This window comes from Siphateles boraxobius, unplaced genomic scaffold, assembly GCF_051911475.1.
Source record: "Siphateles boraxobius isolate OS27281-9 unplaced genomic scaffold, OSU_SipBor_1 11, whole genome shotgun sequence".
In the NCBI taxonomy this organism is placed as follows: Eukaryota; Metazoa; Chordata; class Actinopteri; order Cypriniformes; family Leuciscidae; genus Siphateles; species Siphateles boraxobius.
Genome location: NW_027508711.1, coordinates 17,252,014 through 17,275,190, shown reverse-complemented (window position 1 = coordinate 17,275,190; position 23,177 = coordinate 17,252,014). Strand labels below are relative to the sequence as shown.

General features: G+C 42.5%; 1 protein-coding gene across 1 annotated transcript in view; it reads right to left on the bottom strand.

The window, feature by feature from the left end:
- Positions 1-23,177, bottom strand: part of mpp1 (MAGUK p55 scaffold protein 1) — a 39,756-nt gene that overhangs the window by 5,611 nt on the left and 10,968 nt on the right. Inside the window, exons 2-7 of the mRNA XM_077197390.1 lie at positions 13,875-14,003; positions 13,523-13,601; positions 7,838-7,923; positions 7,180-7,248; positions 5,459-5,655; positions 5,243-5,349 (exon numbers count right to left, since the gene is read on the bottom strand). Coding sequence (XP_077053505.1) covers positions 5,243-5,349; positions 5,459-5,655; positions 7,180-7,248; positions 7,838-7,923; positions 13,523-13,601; positions 13,875-14,003 — 667 coding nt within the window. The remainder of the gene's footprint in view (positions 1-5,242; positions 5,350-5,458; positions 5,656-7,179; positions 7,249-7,837; positions 7,924-13,522; positions 13,602-13,874; positions 14,004-23,177) is intronic.

Below are 23,177 nucleotides of genomic sequence, written 5' to 3'. Positions count from 1 at the left end.
CCTTGGGCACATATCCAGGCCGGGGTCTCAGGATCACGTGAGAGTGACCGGGCCCGAATTCCAGGCACGCTTCGTCAACGGAGAATGCGTGCAGGTCCCCTACCCTCTTGATGGAGGCCAATGCAACCAGGAGCGCTGTCTTCATAGACAGGAACTTAAGCTCCACTGATTGCAGAGGCTCAAAGGGAGCCCTCTGCAGGGCATTTAAGACCACTGAGAGGTCCCAAGAGGGAACGAGAGGAGGACGAGGAGGATTTAGTCTCCTCGCTCCTCTCAGGAACCTGACGATCAGGTCGTGCTTCCCCAGAGACTTACCTTGAACTGCTTCGTGATATGCGGCGATAGCGGCCACATACACCTTCAGGGTGGAGGGAGACAGCCTTCGCTCCAACCCCTCTTGCAGGAAGGAAAGCACGACAGAGATCGAGCATTTCCTGGGGTCTTCTCGACGAGAAGAGCACCAGTTGACGAAGAGGTTCCACTTCAACGCATAGACATGTCTCGTGGACGATGCTCTAGCGGAAGTGATGGTAGCCGCCACCGCTGGTGGCAGGGTACTCAAACCTGCCTCGTCCCGTCCAGGAGCCACACGTGGAGCCTCCAGAGATCGGGTCGAGGGTGCCAAAGGGTGCCCCGTCTCTGAGAAAGGAGATCCGTCCTCAGAGGAATTGGCCAAGGAGGTGCTGTCGCGAGGAGCACCAGTTCGGAGAACCAGGTCCGGTTGGGCCAATACGGCGCAACCAGAATGAGCTGCTCCTCGTCCTCCTTGATCTTGCACAAGGTCTGTGCGAGAAGGCTCACTAGGGGAAACGCATACTTGCGTAGGCCCCGCGGCCAGCTGTGCGCCAGTGCATCCGTGCCGAGAGAGCCCTCGGTCAGGGAATAGAACAGGGCGCAATGGGTCGAGTCGTGAGAGGCAAACAGATCTGTCTGTGCGTCCCCGAACTGGTCCCAAATCAGCTGAACCGACTGGGGATGGAGTCTCCATTCGCCGGAGATGGGCCGAAACCGTGACAGCTCGTCGGCTGCAAAGTTCCGATCTCCCGGAATGTAGATAGCACGAAGGGACCTCAGGTGCTTCTGACTCCATAAGAGGAGGTGGCGTGCGAGTTGCAACATACAGCGGGAGCGTAGACCACCCTGACGGTTGATGTACGCTACAGTCGCGGTATTGTCTGAACGGACTAGTACGTGTTGACCCCTGAGCAACGTGAGGAAACGGTGCAGGGCAAGGCGTACTGCCAGCAACTCGAGGCAATTGACGTGCAAAAGGCACTGGGGTCCTGTCCAGGAGCCTGCGGCAGCATGTCCGTTGCACATGGCGCCCCAACCCGTGGAAGAGGCATCTGTGGAGACAACAACATGCCTGGAAACTCGTTCTAGGGGAACTCCGGCCCGTAGAAAGCTGAGGTTCCTCCACGGAGTGAAGGACTGACGGCAGGTCGGAGTCACTGGGACTCGGAACGTGCCGTGATGCCATGCCCACCTCGGGACTCGATCGCGAAGCCACAGCTGAAGCGGTCTCATATGAAGCAATCCGAGCGGCGTTGCTGCGGCTGCGGATGCCATATGCCCCAGGAGCCTCTGAAACAATTTCAGTGGGACCGCACTCTTGCCATCGAACTGTCGAAGGCAAGTCAGCAGCGAGTGTGCGCGCTCGCTCGTAAGCTGCGCGGACATGGCGACCGAGTCGATCTCCATACCGAGAAAAGAGATCCTCTGCACGGGGCAGAGTTTGCTCTTCTCCCAGTTGACCCGAAGGCCCAGACGGGCTAGGTGCCGAAGCACAAGATCCCTGTGTTCGCAAACCTGGTCTCGAGAGTGAGCTAGGATCAGCCAGTTGTCGAGATAGTTCAGGATGCGAACCCCGTGTTCCCGAAGGGGAACAAGGGCAGCCTCGACGATCTTCGTGAAGACGCGAGGAGACAGGGCTAGCCCGAAGGGGAGAACCGCGTACTGGTATGCCTGCCCCTCGAAGGCAAACCGTAGGAACAGTCTGTGTCGAGGTAAGATGGAGACATGAAAGTAGGCGTCCTTCAGGTCTATGGCTGCAAACCAATCCCGTGGCCGCACACATTCGAAAATGCGTTTGGCCGTGAGCATCTTGAACGGCAGCCTGTGAAGGGAGCGGTTCAAGACGCGCAGATCCAGGATCGGCCGTAACCCACCGGATTTCTTGGGGACAATGAAGTACGGGCTGTAAAACCCTGACTTCATCTCGGCTGGAGGGACAGTCTCGATTGCACCCTTCGCCAGCAGGGTAGCAACCTCCGCTCTCATGATAGGGGCATTGCCACCGACCATAGTGAAGCGAACTCCCCTGAAGCGGGGAGGAGACCGTGCGAACTGAATCGCATAGCCGAGCCTGATAGTTCGGGCGACCCAGCGAGAAAGGCTGGGAAACTTCAACCAAGCTGTCAGATACTGAACCAGCGGGGTCATACGAACCACAGGCATCCCCCCGGAGGGGCAGCGAAGCGGAGTGACCAGCCCAGGCGAGGGTGGCAAAGCGGCCCGGAGCGGGGGCGCGGTCATGCTCCGCGTCCTGACAGAGGAGACCAGGGAAGGACCAGCGTTCCACGGGGGTCTGCTCTGCCAGGGGTCTGGCGATAGAGGGGGACGAGAGTGGTGAGGTCCGGAGACGGCACACACTGTCGCCCGCACCCTCCGGGACAGAGGGGGACGGGAGTGGCGAGGCCCGGAGGCGGCACACACTGCGGTCCGAGAACTCTGTGACAGAGGGGGATGAGAGCGGCGAGGCCCGGGGGCGTCGCGCACTGTCAACCGGCTCTGTGTGCTCAGTGATGGGTGTATTGATTCTTTCTTTGACCATAATAGGGTACTGCCCACCCGTGGGTGGGCAGCGGGAGAACAAAAGATTCTCCCCCGGCCCTCCGCCGGGGGAAGGAGGGGGCCTGCAACCACCTCCTGGGAAAAAACCGACACCATCACTGAGCAGCCCGTCTCAGGAGCGCCGCTTAGCCTGGCATTTAGCGGGGCGCGGGGCTGGAGAGGGCTGTGGCGCCTTCCTGCGGCCTCCTCCACGACGCGGCCCGGGTGAAGGCTGCTGCTGGGGCCGTGCGGGAGGGGAGGGAGCCACAGGAGGGCGCCCTCGGCGGCGAGCAGTCTGAGGTGTCTGTACCGACGGCTGGGTGGAGGCAGCAGCAGGCCGTCGGGGCAGAATATGTTTAATCGCCTCAGACTGCTTCTGTGCGGTTGAGAACTGCTGGGCAAAGTCCTCAACCGCTCCGCCGAAGAGGCCGGCCTGGGATATGGGGGCGTCGAGCAGACGGGTACGCTCGGCGTCCCGCATATCAGCCAGGTTCAGCCATAGGTGACGCTCCTGGACCACAGAGGTGGCCATCACCTGACCCAGGGAGCGTGAGGCCACTTTCGTCGCTCGGAGAGCGAGGTCAGTGGCGGCACGCAGCTCATTGAAGAGCCCTGGGTCAGTCCCCGCCTCGTGCATATCTCTGAGCAGCTGGGCCTGGTAGACCTGCAAGGTGCTCATCGCATGCAGAGCGGCAGCCGCCTGTCCTGCAGCTCTGTGAGACCTCGCCACTAAGGTGGACGAGAATCTACAGGCCTTGGACGGGTGCTTAGGATTACCACGAGATGAAGCACTCTGAGGACATAGTTGCATGGCAACAGAGCGTTCAACCGGGGGAATCCCAGTGTACACATGGGCGGCTGCCCCATCGAGGGGAGGAAAAGCGGAGAAAGCTGACGAACGTACACGGGAGGTCAAGGGAGCCTTCCATGATTTCGTCAACTCCTCATGCACCTCCGGGAAGAATGGCATTGGGGTTGGCTGTGGCCGTGAGGCGGCAGCCGCACCCAAAAACCAATCATCCAACCGCGAGCGCTCAGGGCGGGGCGGAGGGTTCCACTCAAGCCCGATGCTCGCGGCGGCCCGGGAGAGCATGGCCGTCATCTCGGGATCTGATACGGGCAACGCTGGAGCTCCAGAAGGAGGCAACGCAGCCGCATCGTCACTTCCCGATGACTCTTGCCCGCCTTGTGATGCCGCGATCGACATCGAGTCTTCCTCTGGAGCGCCGAATGAAACACGCGGGGCATCGAAGGATGAACCCGGTAGAATCACCGCGGCACTCGCGGGTTGCAACACTGTAGAGGGGGGCGTAGTCCGAGGACGCATCGTCGGATTGTCCCACACCGTAACCCTCAGATCACCCTGTCCACCAGCCGAAGTACAGCCTCTCGTGGAGGATGTAGATCGGGGTGTGGATGAGGGGACTCTCTCCCGAATGAGATCATTGAGTCTAGACCTCAGTGTTGCGATGGCCATGTTCCCACAGAAGGAACATGAGTCATCCACAAGCGCTGCTTTAGCGTGCTCTAAGCCCAAACACGCAAAGCAGCGATTGTGCCCATCAAAGGAAGACAGGAAACGACCGCACCCAGAAGAACACGGGCGAGACATCTTTAAAAAGACGTGCCACGTGCAGCTCTTTTAGAGAAAAAACTCAGCGATGCTGAGGCGACCAGGGAGAAACACACAGACTGGCAGATCACTGCTCAGATCGCAGGCAATGTGAACTCGCTGGGTACCGCCGTCACACCAACACCGGAGAGTTCGCTCGTCACAGAAGATGAAGTCAGGATTGGCTTGTGGAGTGAAGAGAAGCTCTTGGCTCCGAAGCGAAAACATATCTGCATGTTGCCGAGCGTCCTCCTTTTATACCCACGAGGTGGGGCGGAGTTACGCTATGCAAATTCCGCAGACCCATGGCATTTCATCGCCATTGGCTCGTTTTATAATACACGAAGATGATTGGCTTTCTAGGCGAAACCCCCATTCGTCGTCATCCGACGTAACTCGGAGTGACTACGAAAGGGAACAATGATTTCTGGGTTACCACAGTCAGAATTTTTTAATTACAGCCATAAAATGGTTATTGGGAAATGGCATTGGAGAATAACTCATCATTGTGAAGTCATATTTACATTAGTAGAGGTGTCTGTTACCTTTATATCCAAAAAGAAAATGAATCTACATGGAATGGAACACAAATCTAAAGTGCAGATTATCAACAGCTTAAATCACCTGCATTTAGTGCAGCACAGAAAGTGCATTTTCAAACAATGGGTAAGTAGTTTGCGCTAGAATTTTATATTGCTTTATAAAAGCTTATTTTTCAAGAGTGTTATAAGAGCATTTTATCAAAACAATGATGTTGAAACAAGCCTTAGAAATTATAAAGAGGTGAGCTTCACTAACTTGAGCTGTGTTTGGCCAGGTATTTGTCTTTGCATTTCTTCTTCTTGCCAAAAGGACTGCAGGACTGTCCGGCTTCCCGTGTCGCTTTGCTTTTGCTTGCTACTCGCCTGAAGAAACATCAGAAATGTTTAGCTTGTGAAAGAGAGGGAGATCTTAAATGTACATCACTAATTACTTGTCATCAAATACAAGAAAAGAATGCAGGTCAGAACGCACCATTCCTGAAGTTCCCGAGAAGGGATGAGTCCTGCAAAGTCTGTGGAGGAGCTGTCCACCTTTCCTTGCCACCAGTTTGGATCTTTCTTGTTGATGATATGAATGATGTCGCCCGTTTGGAATTTCAGGCCAACTTCTTTGCATGGGATCAGGTCATCTTTGGCAGGGTCATAGTCAAACTGTGCTCTCATATACATCTGCAAAAACATTTTCCGGAAAACATTACTCTCTCATAAAACCATCAGAAGTGCTTCATAAAGATGATTTAGCCAATCAGTGGTCGGTTTCTCCAGGGTCAACGAATCCAGGAACATGTCCTACTTGTGTGCATCATGTTGTTTATATAAACATCATCCTGTTGCTTAATTCATTTCAATTTAAGTTGAAGCTATAACTAGCATCTTCAAAATAAATAAATAAATAGATACGTTTCCCCTTATGTAATGCATTCCCACCGGTCAAAAGTTTGGAATAATTAAGATATTTTTTTAATGCTCATCAATGCTGCATTTATTTGATCAAAAATACAATAAAATAGAAATATTGTTACAATAAGAAAATGTTAATACAATTTAAAATAAATGTTTTCTATTGTAGAATTTTTCGATACATTTTTGTCATTGGTAGTTGCGTTACATCTTACCCAGATACAATAGTGCTATTTTCTGATTGGCTATTGTGTAGCTCGACGAACAACACGAGAGGAGACGCGCTTGATTCCTGCCGGTTCCACAGTGAGAGCGGCGCGGCCAGAATTTTGGTCGCTGCGGCATATTAAATATATTACAAATAGTTTTTCAGCGTGAGAAATACAATGTGTGGCGGGAGAGCGTGACAAAAGACCGAAATGTGTGACTGTCACGCTCAATGCGTGACACTTGAGAGCCCTGACTCTACTAATACTCTAATGAGAGTTAGTTGACATGTAGTTGAAAAGTTACTTATAGTTAGTGGAATGTCTAAAGTGACTATCGAAATAAAGTGTAACCTAAGATACAGATATACAGAAAGCAGACAGATATATTGACAGACACACAGATAGATATATAGATATATATATATAGATTAGATACATATATATATAGATAAATAGGTAGATAGATAGATAGATAGATAGATAGATAGATAGATAGATAGATAGATAGATAGATAGATAGATAGATAGATAGATAGATAGATAGATAGATAGATAGATAGATAGATAGATTTTAGTGACAATATCTACAGCTAGTGCCAGTACAGTCTAAAACAGATAAGCAAAACTCTAGATTGAACTAGATGTTTTGACTTAAACGTAGCACAGTGGTTACTTGTATATGGTGAAAGAGGATTTAGAAATACTGCCAGCGCTCATCACAATGTCAAACAATGTTTCACAACCAACTGCAGTGCAGTTTGACGCTGTGTGACCAGAAGATGGCAGAAGAGGGTTTGAAGTTACTTCATCTAATGAGAAAAGTAAGTGTAAGTATCTGCTATTGATGCTTAAATAGTCACCTGTGTCTTTCATTGGTTTCCCATTCCCATGATAAACCCCACACCTTAATTTAATCAAGGATACAGAATAGACAAAGAAAGAAGTGATCAAATCACATTTGAGCGCATATTTACAGATCAAAGGGTAAAGCGAGATGAGGAGATTGTGATCATAAAAAAATAATAATAATAAAATGAAGCAAGAAAAAGGTATGATGTGAGATTGATTTAGCTGTTTTACTCACCTCACATGCCATATGGCGACTTGGCTGATTGGGGATGATTTTCAATGTGACAACACCGTTTGTGTCTTTCTGTAATGTTAAAAAGTATCCAACAACATAAAATAAAAGAGTAACATAAATCACAAATATGTGTCCAAATTCTTCTTAAAAACTGCTCAAAATGTGCCAGTGTTGGGGAAGCTGCTTTGAAACTGTAGCTAGAGAAGCATCAAGCAAATCACAATTTAAAGTTAATCTTTTAATAAAGTATTTACACAAAAATTTACTACCAGACAGTAGCAATTTACATTGACATTACTTTCACAGCAAATTCTAATTAGCGTAATGCAAAAAATCTTTCTTATTTATGTATATAGTACTGTATATATATATATATATATATATATATATATATATATTTAAAACTGTACTTGCCGATAACATCGTATTAATCAAATAAAAGGCCACTGATTACGTTTCTTAACACACTTGTATTTTTATATCAAATTAAATTTTACTTTAAAGTTACAATAACATGCAATTAAGTGTACGAAGACATTACATTCAGTTTCCACTTTACCATTTTCTTTTTTAAAGTGTTATTTCTGTAATAAGCACTCTTTTTAAAAATGTATGTTAAAGTGTACTTCTTTTTCAGTGTGCAGACACAACAACCCACCAGAATCTTCTGCAATTGGTCTACACTTTGATTAGCAACACTTTTCCCATTGATTTCTGCGATTTCATCGCCTTCATGTAAAGAACCTGTTTAAAAAAAGAGAGAGATGCAGTTATCCATTGATCTGTATGGAAACTAGGGATGTCCCGATTAGGTTTTTTTGTGCTCCCGATCTGATACTTATATTTCCCTAATATTTGGTTAAATTTATAGACCTGTATATATATATATATATATATATATATATATATATATATATATATACACACATACATATATACATACATAAGGGATAACCCACAGCTAGGTGTGCATTAAGTTAGGAATAATTGATTTACTATACCGGGTGTGCATTATTTTTCTAATAATTCAACGGCCTGAAGTCAATTATTCCGCTTATACTACAGTTATCACACCTCGAAACATGTTCAGATGATGCATTTCAAGACGTTTGTCAAGTTTTTGTCATTAAAACGCTCTTGTATGTAGGACTAATTTCTTACGCATCTAATCCCAAGCCTCCGTTGCTAATTCCAAAACGTCATTTTAGAGTTAGTAACGGAGGTTTGAGCCACTGATAGCAGACTAATGATGGGGACACACTTACGACTCGCTGAAACATTCGAAGACTAACTGTTTCCATCGACTGTAGCAGGTCTTAAACACCGACTGTGAACACAGACTGAACGCGCTGAACACGCGTGATGATCGATCATAAGTATCAAATTACATTCATAACTGGCCTACGAGTAAGTGTGTCCCCGGCTTTATTATTAATGCAGTTATGAGAGAGAGAGAGAGAGAGAGAGAGAGAGAGAGAGAGAGAGAGAGAGAGAGAGAGAGATGTTGCAATAATGAAACAGAAAAGCATGCATCAATATTATTATTTATTAATTAATTCAATTCGTTTTAATTAATTCGTTCATTCTTTTTTCTATTATTGACAGACAGCAACTGCCTAACAACCACCCAGAACACCCTAGCAACCACCCAAAATACCTTAAAAAACCCTAGCAACACCATAGCAACCACCCAAAATAGCCTAGAACACCCTAGCAACACCATAGCAACCACCCAGCACACCCTAGCAACTGCCTAGCAACCACCCATAACACCATAGAAACCACCCAAAATACCTTAAAACACCCTAGCAACACCCTAGCAACCATCTTAAATAGTGTAGAACACCCTAGCAACACCATAGCAACCACATAGAACACCCTAGCAACACCATAGCAACCAACCAAAATACCTTAGAACACCCTAGCAACTGCCTAGCAACCACCCAGAACACCCTAACAACCACCCAAAATACCTTAAAACACCCTAGCAAAACCATAGCAACCACCCAAAATACCCTAGAACACCCTAGCAACTGCCTAGCAACCCCCAGAACACCCTAGCAACTGCCTAGCAACCACCCAGAACACCCTAGCAACCACCCAAAATACCTTAAATCACCTTAGCAACACCCTAGCAACTGCCTAGCAACGACCCAGAACACCCTAGCAACCACCCAACATACCCTAGAACACCCTAGCAACACCCTAGCAACCACCCAGAACACCCTAGCAACCACCCAAAATACATTAAAACATCCTAGCAACACCATAGCAACCACCCAAAATACCCTAGAACACCATAGCAACACCATAGCAACCACCCAAAATACCCTAGAACACCCCAGCAACACCCTAGCAACCACCAGAACACCCTAGCAACTGCCTTGCAACCACCCAGAAAACCCTAGCAACCACCCAAAATACCTTAAATCACCCTAGCAACACCATATCAACCACTCAAAATACCCTAGAACACTCTAGCAACACCATAGCAACCCCCCAGAACACCCTAGCAACCACCCAAAATACCTTAAATCACCCTAGCAACACCATAGCAACCACTCAAAATACCCTAGAAAACAATAGCAACACCATAGCAACCACCCAGAACACCCTAGCAACCACCCAGAACACCCTAGCAACTAATATAAACTTCAAACTACTTTAAAATTCAAACTAATTTAAACTTTAAACTAATTTAAACTATAAACTAATTTAAACTTCAAACTACTTCAAACTTCAAACTATTTTACACTTTTAACTACTTTTAACTTTAAACTTATTTAAAATTTAAACTAATTTAAACTATAAACTAATTTAAACTTCAAACTACTTTAAACTTCAAGCTAATGTAAACTTCAAACTACTTTAAACTTCTTTAAACTTTCTGGTCCAAACTTTCACAAGCCAAATTAAAGTTTGTCTCGATGAACTTTTTCTAGTTATTTATTTGTTGTATTATCTGGAATAATTATGAAAACCCGTGCAGCAGGACTATCAATTTATTTATCCCAGTAAGTGTCCCAGTGCACAACCTTTCTGGGCGTGGTGTGGAACTCGACTACGATGCAGGCACGCATGTCTCCTGTGCGTATCGTCAAAATTATTATTAGAATTTATTAGGATTAACCCCTTGAGTATCGAGTCCATTCTGGCGATGGTGTCCAAGTTAAAGCTAGGCCAGGTCATCATTGTAAAGCAATTTCAAAGACTGCTGGGCCTCATGGCAGCGGCATCCAACATTATACCTTTGGGCCTTCTACACATGAGGCCCCTTCAGTGGTGGCTGAAAGCCAAGGGGTTTTCCCCCAAGGGGAATCCATTTCGTACGATCAGAGTAACGCGCAGATGCCTTCGTTCTCTAATAATATGGAAGAAACCTTGGTTCCTGTCCCAAGGGCCAGTGTTAGGAGCGTCATGTCGTCGGAAAACCGTTTCGACAGACGCCTCCCTCACTGGCTGGGGCGCGGTCATGGACGGCCACTTTGCCAGGGGTCTGTGGCAGGACCATCATCATTTTTGGCACATAAATTGTCTAAAGATGTTGGCTGTGTTCAGGGCTCTGAGGAGCTTCCTTCCAGAAATCAAGGGTTACCATGTCCTAGTACGATCGGACAATACATCAGTGGTAGCTTATCTGAACCGACATGGGGGACTCAGATCGCGCCCTCTGTGCAGACTGGTGCATCAGGTTATTCTTTGGTCCCAAGGGAAAATACTGTCTATCAGAGCAATGTATATTCCGGGGGTTCAGAATCAGGGAGCAGACATCCTGTCGAGGCAGGGGCTGAGGCCCGGGGAATGGAGACTTCATCCAGATGTGGTGAAGTTGATATGGGAGAGGTTTGGACCCATGGAAGTGGATCTATTCGCGTCTCAAGAGACGTCCCACTGCCCACTTTGGTTTTCCCTCTCACATCCAGCCCCACTGGGGTTGGATGCCATGGTACAGGCCTGGCCGAGGCTTCGCCTGTACGGATTTCCCCCGATCGCTCTGCTTCCGGGAGTCCTGGAGAGGGTCCGTCAGGAGGGCATCAGTCTACTTCTGGTTGCCCCAATGTGGCCGACCCGAGTATGGTTTTCAGACATAATTTCACTCCTAATAGCTCTGCCATGGCAGATTCCTCTGAGGAGGGATCTGTTGTCTCAGGCGGAGGGCACAATTTTCCACCCTCACCCAGAGCTGTGGAAACTGTGGGTCTGGCCTCTGAGGGGGTTCAGTACCTAAATGCTGGTCTATCAGCCAGGGTGGTTGAAACCATTCTTAGCTCTAGGGCTCCGTCTACTAGGAGATTATATGGCCTAAAGTGGAATGTATTCATCACTTGGTGTAGAGAACATGATTTAGACCCAGTTAACTGCCCGGTGGCTTGAGTTCTGGAGTTTCTTCAAGATCGTTTCTCTGCGGGTCTCTCCCCTTCCACGCTTAAGGTGTACGTGGCTGCCATTGCGGCTTTCCACGCGCCATTAAGTGATGGGCCTCTGGGGAGGCACCAGCTGGTTGTTCTTTTTCTCCGTGGTACTTGGAGGATGAGACCGACAACCAGGTCCAGGGTTCCTGCCTGGGACCTGGCAGTGGTTCTGGAAGGGTTATCCCTGGCCCCCTTCGAACTTCTTCAGTCGGCTTTGCCTAAAGATCTTACATACAAATTGTTCTTTCTCTTAGCCATCACCTCTCTTAAGAGGGTGGGAGATCTCCAAGCCCTGGCAGTGACACCAACTTGCTTGGAGTTTGCCCCTGGCAGGGTTAAGGCCTTTTTGCACCCGAGACCGGGCTATGTGCCTAAAGTGCCTGCTAATACGCTAGGTCTACGATCCTGCAGGTATTCCATCCTCCACCTCATGTGTCGGCAGAAGAAGAGAAGCTTCATTTGCTCTGCCCCGTCAGAGCTTTGAGTATTTACCTCGAGAGGTCCTCTTCTTGGAGGAGGTCGGACAAACTGTTAGTGTGTTTTGGTTCACCTAGGAGAGGGCTTCCGGCATCCAAGCAAACTATTAGTAATTGGATTGTTCAGGCTATTGCCTTGGCGTACGAGGTGCGCAATTTGCCTTCACCTCTGGCCATTAGGACTCATTCGACTAGAGGCATGGCGTCCTCTAGGGCCCTCCTCTCGGGAGTTCCCCTCCAGGAGATCTGTGAGGCAGCCGGTTGGGCTACCCCGCACACTTTCTTTAGGTTCTATAGTCTGCACCGCCCTAGTACGCCTGGCGCACATGTGCTCTCGTCCTAGCTGAGTGATTGAATCAGTTTCACTCCAGGGCAGGCCTATTTCGGTGCGTGCCCTAGTGGGCATTCGTTCCCCAAAGAGTCGTTTTCAACGACGCACTGCGAGTTCCCTCGAAAGGGAGCGTCTCGGGTTATGACTATAACCCTTGTTCCCTGAGAAGGGAATGAGACACTGCGTCGTCCTGCCACGCCCCTAAAGGCCTTAGAGCGTCTTGCTTCATCGCGAGGCTAGTGTGTGTGTGTGTCGGCGTCTCTTTTAAACATCCGGTAATCCCGTCACATGTTACGTCACGATGCAACACCAATCAGGATTGGATTAGTTTCATTCATACTTTAGAGGCGCACGCTAAAGGAGCGTCCCCAAAGAGTCGTTTTCAACGACGCAGTGTCTCATTCCCTTCTCAGGGAACAAGGGTTATAGTCATAACCCGAGACGTTATTGATGTTTGCTGCACAATATTTGACCAGAAGGGGAAAAAATTGCGGATATTTTAGTTAGTTACGGCTTGTTAGATCTAGGTTTCTGCCCGCTTTGAATCAGACACAGGGATAAAGTAGTGAGTAAGATTAAATTTATTTAAATTAATGAATTATAGCATTTATTTGAATTCTTTGTCAAGATATATATATATAGAGAGAGAGAGAGAGAGAGAGAGAGAGAAATCTATGCGTGTGTGAATTATCTGTGTCTGTTCAGCATCTCTCTCTATAGGAGTGTGACAATGAACCTGTGAGTTTAATTACTTCAAAACCAGGGATGCGTTAGAAATATAACAAGGTGATTCAGTAGCGAGGCTATTTTAGTGCTAAAAGTCGCGGGGAAGCGTTGATAAGTTTCTGACGCGCTAGAACATACCTCATTGGTTCAATTGAGCTGCTTTTTTCACTTTTAACGGCAGTTGGAAAATTCAAATTCACTTGAAGGTTCATACCGCCACCTACTGCACGACACATGCGTAACAGCTGACATAAAATAAAGAATCAGGCTTATGATAGTGTATATGATCAGTAAAAAAAACTGATTAATCGGACCAATACTGTTCCTTGAGATCGGCTCGGGACATCCCTTATGGCAACTGCATAATTGTTCACAAACAAACCAAGAATGCACTGTACCTTGTCTGTGTATCATCCCTCCATGCAATATTCTGGCCACTGCACACCTCTGCTTTTCATTCAGCTTAAGAGTTACACCCTGAATAGACAGAACACAATATTACACTTCTGCTGTTTAGAGACTTCAAAACTGCTTTTCATTTCATGGTCTTTATGAACTGTCATAGAATGGATAAGATCGTCTTAAAATACTCCTTGTCCGTTGAAGAAATAACAGCATCAACACAAGTAAATAATAACAGAATGAAGCTGTGAATTATTCCTTTGAAGAGAATTCAAAGTTTCATGAGTTTAATTTTGTAAATACAAAATACAAAAGACATGAAACACATGAAAATAAAAGGTATAATACCAGTGGCTCAGAGGGGTTCTTCTCAAAGGCTACTTCTCTCATCTTGGTTACGTCTTTGCCGTTCATGTGGCCCGCGCTGCCGTTGGTGAAGACTTCCTGTCCTTTGTTGTCATATGTCTGCATGGCGGCCTGGGAATGCAAACATGGAGCACATTAAGCTCTGTATTATAGGAACCAAACCTTTGAGATCCTAATAATTAGCTTTGTCTTAGCTGAATTCATGTATCCGTGACGAGATATAAGGAACAGGGTTCGTACAGATTCTGTAAAATGAATTTCAAGCACTACTTTTTTGGATTTCAAATCAGCACTTATCAAACAATACCTTTATTATTTTTATTTATTATTTTATTTTATTTTATCAAATTACATATATCTGATGTTTCACTTCATAGAGATCAATCCATTGACCAGGCTGTCAGGCATGAGAAATCCCCTTAACCAATGAAAGGATATTAAAAGGATATTTTTCCATGAATATATGATTGACCTGAATAATGAAAGTTGTATTATATACTTATAGAGCTGTTTCACATGGCTATGAGTATGATATTAAGTTTATTATATCTCAGACGGACTGCAGTTTTAATTTGGCGTGAAACGATTATATTTTCTTAAAAAAATTCAAGCACTTTTCAAGCTTTTTTTTCAAGGATTTTCCAGGACTTCAATTTCAAAAAGTCAAATTCAAGTACTTCAAGCACTTTCAACACCTTGTACGAACCCTGAAGGAAGGAACCATAACATTCACATTTATAACATTGTTACTCAGTATTGTAATAACAGCAAATTATTCATAATTACATGCGACTATCGATAATCCTAATCCTATAGTGAGTATATATTGCTAATTAACATTACTTGATACTTAAATGTATGATTATACTGTAAAAAAGACACCTTAAAATAAAGTGTAACCAAACATATATAAGCACTTTGTCTAGGCATAAAATAAAGTGGTATGATGGAGGAGAATTAAGGAGTCATTGTGGACATCTGTCCTGGGTTAACGATTAAACAGTCACATCTTAACACTTCATTAAATCCTGCAATGCTGGGAACAGGTTGGCATGGTTATGTTGTCTGATGAGGGGGCTTGATTTCAACTAGCATGACTAAAACTTCATCACAACTTAATAATGGTACCTTCTATAGTGCTGTTATTAATATGTTAAATAGAGCAGTCCAAAGTTTTTTTTTTCTTTCTATATATATCCAACTTTTCATTAGTGGATTAAAATTTATTTTCATTCTGATATAAACACTCCCATCTTTATTTTTTTTTAAATTCACATAAGAATAAAGTTGCAAATCTTTGTTAATTTTGTTACAAATAAACATTACATTGGCTATAATCATCTCTGTATTTACCTTTATGCTGGAAAAGTCAGGTTTTTTAACAAACTAGGCTGTTTTTAGGTAACTGCCACAGAAAATGGCCAGTTCATTACCCGTTGAGATCAAGTTACTCAAGTCAATAAAATCACAAACGCGATCCATTTGTTGAAGTCCCAATATTATGTGACTAATAAGAAAAGGATGAATTACTTTATTCCAGGCGGGGGAATTAAAAGAGTAAAAAGAGTAATAATTTTTCCTCTTAACTTCCTAATATGGTGTATGAGAAGATGCTTACAATTGCTTAAAATTACAATATTGTATATTAATGAAGTTTTTTGTTTTCTCTTATACACTACATTTTTGAAAACATTATTTACTTGATTTTACAAGCACATACACTAAGAAAACAATCTGAAAAGAACATATGTGTAGATTTTCTCCTTTTACTCCATTAGATAAAATTAATGACTTTATTTTCAATTAACCCATTTATTACAAACTAGACACCTAAACCTGCTAAATACAATACCGCTCAGGGACGAACGACATCTCTTTCTTTCCAATGACTACTATTCATACCCATGTGATTGTGAATGCAAGAGACTGGAAATGTACTCTTGTGCGAAACGTTTTGCATTTTGCTGCCTTCCAAAATTCAAGTTTGGTGAACTCTGACCTGCATGAAGATGTGTGACCAAAAGAAGAACAAGACGTCTCAGCGTGATCTCTAACACTGTGTCTACACAGGAAGTGACAGTTGTTGAGTCAGCTTGAGGCTGTCTACACTGGACGAGACAAATCAGCCGTTGCAAATCTATTTGTTCTTCGTGTCAGAAGTAGTGCGAGCACTTCAAGTACATCAGAAATAGAATGGGGCATCAGTTGTGTCGGGTATTTGTTGTGTCGCACCAGATCCAATGTAGACAGCATCACTGATTATAATGGGTTCAATTTGCTTTTGCCACATCGTGCCGCTTGCGTCTGGTGTAAACGCAGTTTTAGCTGGATTAAAACGTTTCTACATTGCAGGAAGGTGGAGTAAATTGTGTGTTTTTACATCTTGTATTTATTTATTTTTTGTTGTTGAATTTATGCTTTTACAAAAGGCACCAGAGCGTGACATCATATCTCATTCACTGCAGTGTCATAAGTGCTCAAAGTATAGTGTGACAGTAGCTTTAGGCTTAAACATTTTTTTACTCAAGCACATTAACACAAACGCTTTTAGTTACAAAAGCATGAATATATGTGTCGTATATCCCGAGCTCAGGGCAAAGTTTTCACCACATTAGTATTACACGATGATCAGGACTTTGGAACTCGGCTTTTAAGACATGATGACTGATGATTCGCTGATGTCAGGTTTTGATAACCAGCATAATCCAGTGTCAGCTAGATACTTGTTATTAGAAACAGAGGATTAGACTCATATGAACAAACTCTTGGGAGTAGATTACTGCAGCCTTGTAAAAATTATAAGAAATCTTTAACATGTCTATTGAAAGAGGTTGTTTTTGAAAGCAAAGAACGAGACAAAATCTCACTTGTCATGAGTCATGAATCATTTCGGTTTGAACTTGACACACCTAAAGGTTTAGTCCAAAACAATCCCTGACACATTACATGCTTTGTCAATAAACTGTTCAACAAAAAAAAAAACTAAAAGATAAGTGTGCAATATATCGTCACAATTTGAAAATATTATCACCCAGCTCTTGTCTGCTAAATGTGACTAACTATATGCATGCATACAAATAGAATTGACTTGACACATTATATGACATTTAGGTCTTAATTAACTATCAAAAGATGCTTTTGATTATACCTCCATAGGAAAACTTTAAGTCAGTAATTGAATAAAAGCATGTTAGATGCTCTGCATTTATTTCTCTAACTAAACAGGATAGTGACAGTGAAAGCAAAGGTGGACAAAGTACACAACTTCCTTACTTGAATGAAAGTACAGATACTACGGATTCAAATATTACTCCGTTACAAGTAAAAACAGAAGTTTTTTTTTAAAAGTATTTAAATTTTAACGGGTACGTTTGATGTTATACAATTAAAGCCCTGTTTTAAGATATTTCTGATGAAATCGAATGGTTAAGATAAAATTTTGGACACATGCTGCTGTCCCGAGAATTTTAGGTTTCTTTGGCAGCACCCCCCACCTCTACAATGGTTTCATTGGTGCATATGAAAGAATCATTCATTAAACGCATTAAACTTTAGTTTACAAAGACGTAAAACTCACCGAGTGGTCTGGGGTGTTCACTGATATGCTCACACAAAAATACATCATTTAAAATGAATAATTTCCATAAAAAATAAGATTTGTCCAATTTGATTTCATGATGACTTTAAAGGGGCACTCGGCAACTCTACCTATTTCTTCGCTGATTTTCACTTTTGTTGTCGCATGTTTTCTCAGCTCCCCCTACAGCTGTGAGGCGTATATTTCACAACGATGTCATAAAAAAACTCCCCCCTCTTTCTACCGCTGCTCATGTGCATTTGTTATTACCGGAGCCGGCCAACTTTATCGTGTGGAGCTATGTCTACCGAGGTGGGTAATACATCATACACATTGAGGGCGGCGTGTGTGTTTATGTCGAATTGCCGTAAAGCAGTTTGTGTTTCTTGCTCGTTCTCGCTTCTCACGAGACTTCCTATTTCCAACTTACCGGGACGTTAGTCCCCATGTTGCAAGGTTGGTTTTCCGCCTAGGAACGTTGGGGGGAGCGGGGAAAGTCACCATTCTCACCAGAACAGGTTATTAAACCATCCAAATGATTTCTAAACAGTTTTATTAAGTTGAAATAGTTGCCAAATGCCCCTTTAAGGACAATCACATAGCGGAGCAAATTCAATACTAGACAAAGACACAGGGCAAACATGAGGGCTTAAATACATAGACTAATTACTAGATAAGGGACACCTGCGAACAATTACACAATGAACCAATTACAACATGACACATCAGACAAGGGAACACATGGCAGGATCATATGACTTGAACAGGGGATCACATGACATACATGAAACAGGAACAAGGAACCAAACCCAAACCGTGACAAAAATAAATAAAGGGAATTGTTCAATTTAATGTGACTGCATTTTAAAAGATTAATTAAATTTTTGCCTTCATTTGATTACCACTGTTTTTGATAATAAATTTGTATTAAATCATAAATTAAAATATACATATAATTTCTGAAAAAAATAAAAATTTCACAGGGTCCAATTAATGTACAAACAAATTGAATTATTAAATGGCTAAAAGTACAATAAAAGTTTTATGAATTCAATTGATTATTATTATTAAAATGTAATTTCACTTTTAAAAGGGAATTTTGGGGGAAAAAGAAAAATTGATTCTGTAGGGCCGTATCAATAATCAAGTATTTCACTTTATCAGCTGTTACAGTGTATAGAGAGAGAGAGAGAGAGAGAGAGAGAGAGAGAGAGAGAGAGAGAGAGAGAGAGAGAGAGAGAGAGAGTAGACACATAATTTTTGATCGCCAACCAATTTACCAAGTTTCCATTTAAACAGCAGCTATTACGTACAAATTAAAAAGGAAGGAAGACCCAAGCCTATGTTGGACATACAGCCGAACAAATAAAGTAGGGTAGATTTCCTATGTGACCAAAAAAAGTTGCAAATATAAAGCTTTAATAATCATTAACAATTATGTGAAAATAGGGAAGTTCACACCACAACTACAATGATAACGAGGAACAATTTCATTAGAATCATTAGAATTATTATTATTTTTTGCTAGCTGATAAACGATAAAAACATTAAAGGTCAATCAGAAAACACCAGACTTTAAAAAACTCAAGCATTTAAAGCTGCAAATGACATAACTACAGTACATAAGTTTACTACAGTACGTTAATATATTTATCATTAGTTATCATTCTAGGTGTGAACTGGTCTTAAAGAAAGAAAGAAAGAAAAAAAAGTCTATAATTAAATAAAAATTAAAATATAATAGTTATAAAAAATATAACTATAGTTTAGTATGCTTCCTCTGTTTTAAATCCTACCAATTGATACCAACCATACCAGCCTGGAGACCAATCATCAGCAAAGCCTAGGGTACCTGCAATTCCGTTCCCGTACCCAACGGTACCCTTTTTCGGTACATTAGGCATGTTATGTCATATTAAGTCATTAATTGAAGTGTTATTGACAGTATGCCAAATCTGCCTTGGTCGCTGTCTGCATAATGTTTGTATACTGTAATATGTACCGTAAATACAAGGATACTAGCTACTTAATTCATTTAATTAATAAAAACAACCAAATGTTTTGTGTTTTATGTTTTGTTTTCCACAATTTGTGTGTGTGTGGTAAATGAAAACCACATGTCTACGCCATTCATTGACACAGAGACACACAGCACAAGCAGGATTCATATTTAAATACTCTCGTGCCCAGATGCGTTCTCTCGGGTAAACTTGGCTTTGATTGATTTAATGTGAATCAGTACTCGGTAGTACCGATGTAATTCAGGTCGGTGCCCTAGAAGTAGCGAGTTCGTTACCCAACCCATAGTAAAACCCTTCATACTGCTGACAAAGCTGTCGTCATTAAAGGGGAGTCACATGCTCATAGGAAACAGCCAAACATCCTGAGCAAAGTTTGCATGCCATGATTTGGCTGATAAAACAGCAATGCATGGGTCAGCTAAAGAGAACATACTAATGCATGTCCATGCAAAGAAACATGTTGACTCAGGTCTTGTGAAATCAAGACTTCAAGTAGAATTCATAACTACAGATATTGCAGTTTACAGCAGCCAGAGGTCATATTTGCTATCTCTTGAAGCAAATCCCATATCCAACCATTAACTGTAATGCTAATTAGGCACTTTATTTGTACACTCCCAAAAAATTGTAGTGCATATGAGGATGATGACAATTTGTGGCAGGCCCTAACACATCCTCATTCCCAATGTCAAAATAATGGTCTGTGACATGATCTCCTTATTCAGCTCGCTACACTTCCTACTTTAGAGTTTCACTGTGTCAGGACTGTCATGTGACTCAATAGACAAAAAAGAAAGAAAAAGTGTGGCAGTGTCATCGCATGGCTTTAGACGTTAAACGGTCACCTGATTTTCAGTGCTGAACACAAAAATGAGCAGCAGCAATAACCAAGACACTCCTAAATATTTGAAATCATGTATCATGTAAAACATCACTTTAAACACCTCATTCTGGAACTCTGCAGTCTATTATTCTCCATCTAAATCAAGCAAACAAATCTAAAAGAAAGAAGAGCTCTGGAGATACGCACTGCAGTGCACTTCACCAAAACCAGTGTGATAGACTGGGTGTCTCTGCTGATATCTGCAGTGTGTTGACTCTCCAGTCTTGAGCCCTGGGTGACAAAGCTGATCTATGACGACTGCACTGAGCGAACACAAGCCAAAACAACACTACTGAGATTTAGCTGTCATCTTCCAAACCATGTAGACCAACCTGCCTGAAAGGGTCACTTCATGAATCTTGTTGGATTGGACTGCTATCTGATTTAAAACATTTAGATGGATCTCCACAGAATGCATATAAATACAATATTGTATTCACACAATATATATATATATATATATATATATATATAAATATAACACTGGGGCTGGGTGGTATGACAATATATATCATTACCACCGTATAAAATGTCTGTCATTAGAGATTTTGCCATATCGTGGCATGTACATGTATAGCACTATTGACACTTCAGAGTGATGAAATGCATGACTGTGAATATAAAGAGCAGGACGTGCTTGATGTTAAAAAGAGTTATGAGCACAATATCTCCTGAAAAGAACCTCAGAACGGTGCTCATGCTGACTGGTACACTGCCAAAGTGCGCGCGCAGAAAGCTGCCTCTCAGAAGACGATCATGAATTTGGGATGTCCTCGATGTTAAAAAGTGTTAAATAAGCAGTGAAAATGAACCCAATGCGGTGCATGTGCTGACTCACACAGCGTAAGCACGTACACGAAAAGCAGCATCTATCAGTCTATCAATAGCAAATTCAGTTCTCTTTCACATCTTATAGTGCTTACATTCAATTCAATTCACATGTATTTGTATAGCGCTTTTCACAATACACATCATTTCAAAGCAGCTTTACAGAAAATGCACGAGTTCCTTTACAGTTTAGAGTGATCTGTTATCAGAGTATGTAAACATAGCCGGTTAAGTCTCAAGTGAAAGTAAACAGTTGGGTGTAAACCAGATGTCTGTCAGTATGATGGATCCGTACGTTTGATTTTAAAGTGACAGCAGCCTAAAACACCTAGCTTCTGCTCTGTGTGATTAATGTGAATCAAACAAAAGACAATATAAATTACTGCTCTTGACTGAATTACTTTTTTTTAGCTTTAATAAGAATACATTTATATTTAATTCAGACAGTGAATTCTACAATGCAATAGCCTATTTTATTTTTTACATTTGATTATTTAATTTTTTTAATAATTCTAACATTTTAATTCATATTTTTGTTATATTGTTTTTGTCTTATTGTTTGTAATTTTCTTCTTTTTTCCTGTTTCTGATAACTATATAAAATATCTATATCGCGATGTATATCGTTACCGTGAAATAACATTCTCTGGCCTGAATAACCAGATGTATACATAAGAATCCTTTACACATAAAGTTTCCATAAACTCATCACACCAACACTAAACTAAAAAAATGGCCCAGCCAATTTATATTTATATAAGGTGTGCTCACATTGTGGCAAGATTTTGCAAAACGTTTACACATTTCCACGGTAGACCAGCAACTCATAGATTTACTAGAGTCTCAGCACTTACAATCACCCATGTGTGAACAGGGAAGCTACATGTCTTTTGCTTTTATCTAAAGCAAACACAATACAAGGACACTGTGTTTTACACAAGCAGCTACAAACTGTTCTCCAGACTTTCCCCCCCTTTATCTGCAGAGAAAGTTATAGCTTCTATTTATAGAAAGCGTGTGGTCCTTCAGTTTGACTAGTGAATTGAAGCATTGCAGATCTATGAGTAAGAAGGTGCTGTGCCAGCAAGCCAGCACCCACAATGCTCAGAGTCAATTAAACACCCCTTTCAGTAATACCACTGTACAGGTCTGGTATTCTGATGAGATTCTGGTGAGTAGATTTGCAACAAACTGTTTTGTTTATTATCGCCATTCTCATTTAAAAAGAGTTAAAGTGTTTCTTGGTGGTAGGATATGCTAGAGTAGCTTACATGTTCAGTCAAATGATCCTCTTACAAGTGATATTCTGATATATGACAATTCACAGTATAGCCTACTGGTGCCATAATGTGTTTATTGGGCAATATTAGTGCTGAATTGACTTTTGTAAGGAGATGATATCAGGACAGTCAGCATCAGAATATATTTAAGGTTTCCATCTTTGTAGCGTAAAATAAATAGTTTTGATTTCAATTTAGGATTTAACATAAAATTATGGTCAAGCTTTATTGTAAACATTAGATTTTAGTAAACTGATTATTACATAAAAATATTTATTGGCTATCTATCCCTACACCAATATATCTAAAACACAAGGAAAAGTATTTTCCAACTTGTTTAGAGCAGATTTTAAGAGAATCAAAGGCCTTTAAAAAAATCAAAAATTGTGTTGATCCAATCACAACGACGCTAAATACAGGTGTGAATGGGGTCTAAAACATTTTGGTAACACTTTAATTTAAGGATCAGAAATTAGACACTAATTAATGACTAATAACTGCATGTGTAAGTAACTAGTTATGCACTTGTATGCCATTACAAGCTATTTATAAGGCCTTCATTGGCTGTCGTCTTATTTTTGTCTTATAGCCCCTTTATACTTGTTTCTGTCCTAACAATGTACTAATTAGCTAAACATAAAACAAACTAATAGCTTGTACTGTGCCAATTACACACTTTATAAGTTCCCAGTACAC